This window comes from Varanus komodoensis, unplaced genomic scaffold (genome assembly GCF_004798865.1).
Source record: "Varanus komodoensis strain SLA01 unplaced genomic scaffold, ASM479886v1 scaffold367, whole genome shotgun sequence".
Lineage (NCBI taxonomy): Eukaryota > Metazoa > Chordata > Lepidosauria > Squamata > Varanidae > Varanus > Varanus komodoensis.
In genome coordinates this window covers 17,517-24,397 of record NW_025335884.1, presented here as the reverse complement: position 1 = coordinate 24,397, position 6,881 = coordinate 17,517, and the positions used below count along the sequence as shown (strand labels likewise).

Sequence of the window (6,881 nt, the reverse complement as noted above, 5' to 3'; positions counted from 1 at the left end):
CAGACCCCCTGGAGAACCAGGGTGTGGACTTGAGGTGCTTTCTGTGCGAGAAGGAAGGAGCAACGAGGGGAGATGAATAGCAGAACCCACAGCACTTTCACAGAATTTTATAGGAGTCTAAAAAGAGTGAGGCCCATATGCTTCATGTCATGAATGAAACTGCAATCACTTAATATTACAAATTATACTAAATAAGTAGCCACAAACTTCGCAGTTTATTATAGTCTCATTTTCTTGATCTAACCAGTAGGTGCAGCAAACATTTTAGTCATAATCTATTGTATCTGTAGTTGAATTATTTTGTAACTCCAAATTTATTTCAGTCTTATTAGCTTATTACATATAATGGCTGTTTGTTTTATTATTGTGTTTTAGTAACAATAACAGAAAAAATGCAAGTTACTAAAAATATGGTGTTCAAAATTACAAAATGCATTTAGTAAATTGCTTTCATGTGTTAAGATTAAAAGAAAGTACTAGCTCCCCTGCACATTTTTAGTAATGTCCCCCCATCAGCTACTCTTACCCCTCTTCCCTATTTACACTGTTTTACCCTGTGCTATATCTTGATTTTCCTATATCTTTGATTTTTCCATCTGTATAATACAGATTTCTTTATCTTTTATTGGTGAAAGAAGATGATTGGGATGGGCAGAATGCTAAAATTTACATTTACAATATTTAATATGATGTATAAAAATTAAACTAGTGATCATGCTGATAGTACCTTTTTCTTTCTGTTTTCTAGATGCAGCAGTTGTTTCATGAAAACTACGAACACAACCGGAAGGGTTATATACAGGATCTTCACAATAGCAAAATTCACACTGCAATTACACTTCATCCAAATAAAAGACCAGCCTATCAGTACAGGCTTCACAATTACATATTGACCCGTAAAATTTCAGAATTGCGTTACCGTACCATCCAGCTTCACAGGGAGAGTGCTCTCATGAGCAAACTCAGTAATGATGAAATGAGCAAAGATGATCAACTTCTAGGAATGATGCCATCTTTCAACCGTTTTCAGCCACACGATAGGAATGAGGTGATTGAATGGGACTTTCTGACAGGAAAGCTCCTTTACTCTGTGGCTGAGAACCAGCCACCTAGACAGAGCATAAATAGTATCCTCCGGGCAGCATTGGATGACACTATTATGCAGGTAATGGAAATAATCAATGAAAACTCCAAATCTAGGGGAAGGCTTATTGACTTCAATGAAATACAGTATGGGTACCGCAGGGTCGACCCTTTGCATGGTGTGGAATACATTCTGGATTTGCTTCTTTTATATAAAAGGCACAAAGGAAGAAAAGTTACTGTTCCAGTTCGACGGCATGCCTACCTTCAACAATTATTTAGTAAACCATTTTTCAAGGAGGAGGAAGAACTGAATGTAAGAAGCCTTGTAGAAAATGTAAATGGTGACACACCGTCTTTCTCCTTTCTTTCCAACTCCCTGAAGATTTTTTCATCATTCCAAGGCACCAAAGAAATTGGAGGAGGCAGTGACAAGAAGATTCACATTCTTGTCCCTCTCACGGGGAGGTACGATATTTTCCTAAGATTTATGGAAAATTTTGAAAAGACTTGTCTTATGTCTAAGCAAAACGTAAAGCTGGCAGTCATTCTTTTTAACTCTGATTCTGGTCAGGATTCCAGCAAACACACAGAGCTGATCAATGAATACCATAAAAAGTATCCTATGGCAGACATGACTGTTATTCCTATGACAGGAGCTTTCTCTAGAGGTTTGGGACTTGAAACAGCCTCCTCCCAGTTTGATAATAACACTTTGCTGCTATTCTGTGATGTTGATCTGATATTTACTCCCGATTTTCTTCAGCGATGTAGAGCGAACACCATTCAAGGACAACAAGTTTATTATCCTATTATTTTCAGCCAGTATGACCCCAAAATAACATATGGAGGCAACCCTCCAGTGGACAGTAACTTCGTTTTCACAAAGAAAACTGGGTTTTGGAGGGACTATGGGTTTGGGATTACTTGCATTTACAAAAGTGACCTTGTGAGTGCTGGTGGATTCGATACCTCAATTCAAGGCTGGGGACTTGAGGATGTAGACCTTTTTACTAAAGTAATAACTTCTGGATTGAAGGCATTCAGAAGCCAAGAAGTGGGTGTTGTACATGTTTTCCATCCAGTTCATTGTGATCCCAACCTAGATCCTAGACAATACAAGATGTGCTTGGGGTCCAAAGCAAGTACAGTCGCCTCTGCCATGCAACTAGCTGAAATATGGCTAGAAAAACATTTAGGAGTCAGGTATAATCGAACTCTGTCCTGACACTCTAACTTACTCTGCCTTCTTAGGGGAGTTTACCTCATTACTTTTTCCTTCCATTGTTGCATTCTTAAACTCCTCCTTGTCTTCCAAAGGATGTGTCTTTGACCTCGAATGAACAGAGTCTGCTGTCAGGAACATGACAGATTCCTACTGAACTGATTAGTTGTGGTGTCTTTCTTTTCTCTTTGATCTATAAACTGAGTGAAACCATGGCAATCAAACAGTCCCTCGGAGCACATCCATCATGAGGACTGCATCAGAAGTATGTTCTCTCCGAGCTTTAGGATGCAATATCAATCTTGATTGTGTCTGTCAAACTTAATGTGATACAATTTTTTTTTCTGCTGAAGGTACCACAAAAGTGCTTTATGCTTCCTCTGGGAAAGAGACTCAGACAAACTTGAGTTTTATAATTTATATGAGAACTGAAATAAACAATATTATCTTCATCTTTATAATTTTTAAGTAAACAAATAACTGACTGTCTCTATTAAAGAAGAGGGGGAAACACAAAAGTTGAGGGTTTTCTTTCTAAGTGCAATGGTACTGGCTACCAAGAACCTTTAAAATTATTAAAATGACCTCGTCATTACTGTCCGCTCTAGATGCAATTGGGCTGTGTTTTATCAAGGAAAAATGACTTCAATAGCATATGTTGAAAAGGTTTCTGAACCAATGTCCTTCATTTGCTGGCAAAAAGAAAAACGTGATATAATGGTTATTTATAATAAACCTAAAGACATACCATATTTTTTTTCAAAAGAGAAAAATATGTTGCTTTGTCTCTGTTGTTTAGAATGAGTCTCTAATATATAAATAATTTTCTATTTTATTCCTTTCATAAGACTGCACTTGATACTAAGGGAAATAAAAGGGTACTTAATATTGTCTTTTTATAATTGTGAATTAATATTGATATTCTAAACCAATCATTGTTAAACTTAAAAAATGTAATTATTTAACTATGAAATGACTATTGCTGGTCAAAGTTCTTGCCAATATATTTATATTAGTGAAGATTTATAGGCAATTGAATTGTTAAGACTTCTCTCTGTTTAGAGTCCAAAAATGTCATTAAGTGTATTGGTGGAATATTGAAAGGAAAATCAACATTAGAAATTAAGATGTTTAGTTTGTTTCCAAGTGTGTGTGTGCGCGCGCACATGTGGTAAAAGGGAAGGCATAGACATTTCAAACCATAAGCACATTATAGTACAAGTAGTAATTTCTTTCCCAAGTTCCATTTAATTGCATTTTGACCTACCAGTAGAATATTTTATAGGAAAATGATGCAAAAGAATTCAGAGGACATATCCAAAAAGTAGAAATTCAGATAAATATTTAACAGAATTCAATTGACATCGGAGTATGTGGCAGGAAAAGCTGAGCAAATACATTTGTGGGTTGTTAAGGAAAGAAAATCTTATGCTATGTGTTCACATTCATCATATGTATCTCTTTTGGGTATGATAGTCTCTGAATATATTTCCATGAGCTTCCAGGAGACAGTGCATCAGCCTTGAATCAGCTCATAGGACTTGAAGGCAGAAGAATCCCTTAGGCATTAAACTCGCCTTCTGCTCAAAATTAGTTTAGAAATGGCAGAACTAAAACACCTCCCTGACCATCATATAACAGAATTTAGATTTCATTAAGCCAGTATAACCTGTAAGCAAAGAGCTATCTTGCAATCAAGGTGAAACTCGTGGTAGAGGGCATTGATGGGGAAAGGTTTGAAAGGAAAAACAGGATTGTTTCCCCTTCTGAACAATAAAATGAGATTACTGAAGTGTTCCCTGCCATACTTTAAACAACCTTCTAAAGTCATATGAGCCCCATTTGCCAATATTTTTTTTCCCTGTATGTGATTTCTACCTTCCCCCTTCATTTATAAAAACGTTTCTGTTTACTGTACTACACGTGCATGTTCAGAGTCCACAGCCATTTGGGCACGTGTAAATTCCATCAAAAGTACAGCGTGTGCTATTTCCACACCCATTAGACCTTTCTCCCTGAGTAGCACCAAATACTAGCAGTTCCTGTATTTTTAAGTCTTGTGACTAGGCATAGCATTTTATTGCCCTGTATTATGTTATCCTGCCAAGCACAACCAAGGTTTGAAATTCATAAACTTTGCCATCTAAAGATGATTTTTAAACATGTCATTTAACTGTGTACAGGATTTATAGAAATTAAGCTGTCACTGGTAATTTCAGCAGAAGAAACACCTGAATTTTTGTCTTAACTGCTCCTTGATACAACTGATAAACATCTGTGCTTGCCCTTGAACTAAATTAGCACTGTTTGCTCAGACTACAGAAGAGAACACAGATTGAACTTGATGACTGCGGAGGGAATTCTGTGTATAGAGGACTTGCCGGATCGGGTCCTATGTGAGAAAAAAAATGTTAGTTCTTACTATTTAGAGATATTTATTTAGTGTATGACCAATTCATTTGTTTATATGATGGATTACTTTGTTACAAACAGGATTATAAATGTTTGTTATAAAATATTGCATTGTCTTTGGAATAACTGTTCTCACATAAACTGTGTTAGCTAATTTGTGGTACGAGATCCCTTCTAATGAGGCCATAGTCACAGTGGGGTTTTGCCATGCTGAAGCCCTGTTGAGCTGAGGACATGTGCAAAAAGATTCACAACTGTTGTTCTCAGCTGAGGTTCCTGGTGAACTACAGATGGACTCCTGATCAATTGTGCTGAGTATTAAAAAACACAAAAACATTTTATTTGTGACTGTATGTAGCAAAATAGCATTTCTTTTATATATGCCCCCTTTCATCTAAACTTACATTCAAGCATCATTGTTTATGTTTCTAAAGATCAGTGATCTTTTGATCAGTGACACTATAAGTGCTAATAGCCAATTTATCTAGACATACTCGAGGTGAACCAAAGTGGTTTCTTACATTAATTTATATTTGAAAAGTGAAGTAGTTTTGCCTTTGCTGAATGCCAGATAATTTTCATGGCTGTTTAAGTAGCAGTATGTCTAACAAAGGATGGAGTGATATTTTAAAATTGCTCTTCAACAACCATACATGCATCAAGAACGTTGAAGTTAGTCAACCATATTAATTTCAACTATCCAGTACAGTGCAGAAATTATACAAGAGACACAATGGTGGAACAAAAGTGTTTTCTTCTCTTTTTGGAATATGACAACTAAGACGCACTGTATTGTGCAACTTGATGTTCTATTTCAAGGCAGTGGCCATAAATAGCTGCATATAAAAAAGAGGGTGACCCCCGTATACATCTTCATCTCATTGCTTTTGGGTTACAGATACCTGTCCAGATACACGCCCCTGAAAGCAGTGAATATGTTTTTAAGATTAAAATACTAAAACTTGTCAGGATAAGGGTTGATTTTCTTTTCTTCTGCTTTTCAAGGTTCTGTGTGCCTCATACTGTCCTTTCTTTCTAACCAGTTAATATTATATGTATATTTCATGAATACAAGCCTCCTCACTCTCCCCTCCAAAATAGGCACATGTTTATCTAAAGGGTTTAGAAAGAGCGGACAAAATGGGGAAATCCACATCATTTAAAATGTTTTCCTTTGGATACTTTCAAGGTTTCACAAGTTGTAAAAAAATAATATTTTCCCACACATTTTTGAACTGTTTGATGCCATTGTTTTGTACTTTTAAAAACTACTTTCCCCTTTAATTCTTCTTAAGTTTCTCCTCCACTATGTTACAACAGCCAGTCAGGGGTCATATTGGACATAGCATGGAGCCATGCAGCCAATCAAAGTTGACTACACGGTGATTTCAGTGATGGCAAACTAAGCTGCATTGCCTCAACACTGAATTGCTGGTCCAGTTCTGATTGCATCAAAGAACATCCATACTTGGCTACCTACTTCAACATTTATCCAATAAAAAAATTGAGGTGAAGTCCATTTTTGTCATTACAGTGTGTTGTTTTCATCATTAAACATGGCAAACCCAGTTCTTGTCTTTCCAATGTTTGAAGTCAACTGGCCTGATCAGTTTGTCCCTGTGAATGCACTAGCACCCTTGTGAAGGCTTTTCTCTGACAAATAAAAAAAAAACCCTTTCCAGATTTTTGGTCTCCAAGAAAACATTTATGTAATCCACACATAGCTCAGCACAGCCTCAGTTCAAATTGCAAGATAGATGATGCCAAAATTAGCTCTTACAGCTAGTATGTAACACGGTAAATCCATTTTCCTTTTCTTAACTGTATCCATAAAGGTGCAATTGATTAGAATTGATTTAGAAACAAAGACATTTTGATGAGAAAATTGGAACAGCCCTTTCTTTCCCTCTCCTTAAGTTCTTTCCTCCCACTCATTCCATCACCCCCTCCACCACGTTATTAACATTTAATCTTGCTTGCTTTTATCATTCCTTCCTTCCTTCACCTCAAACATAATGTGCAAGTTTTTTTTAAAGGAATGCTGTGAGCTACTAGACTTCATGAAATTAATATCCATGACAATGCTTCAATGCTGCCTAGCATCCCAGTGGATGCAAATATTTAATGAGAAAATGTAGTATCACGTAGTCTAAACTTTTCC

At 36.4% G+C, this 6,881-nt stretch overlaps 1 protein-coding gene across 1 annotated transcript; it reads left to right on the top strand.

Moving 5' to 3' along the window:
• Nucleotides 1-575: 575 nt before the first annotated feature.
• LOC123028417 (chondroitin sulfate synthase 3-like) lies at nucleotides 576-6,564 on the top strand. The gene has a single exon (XM_044440181.1). It carries the CDS (start codon nucleotides 749-751, stop codon nucleotides 2,309-2,311), a length of 1,563 nt encoding a protein of 520 aa, XP_044296116.1. The 5' UTR covers nucleotides 576-748; the 3' UTR covers nucleotides 2,312-6,564.
• The last annotated feature ends 317 nt before the right edge of the window (nucleotides 6,565-6,881 follow it).

What these genes read in the sequence shown, in the direction of transcription:
- LOC123028417 (XM_044440181.1), top strand. Translation starts at nt 749, where the DNA reads ATGCAGCAGTTGTTTCATGAAAACTACGAACACAACCGGAAGGGTTAT.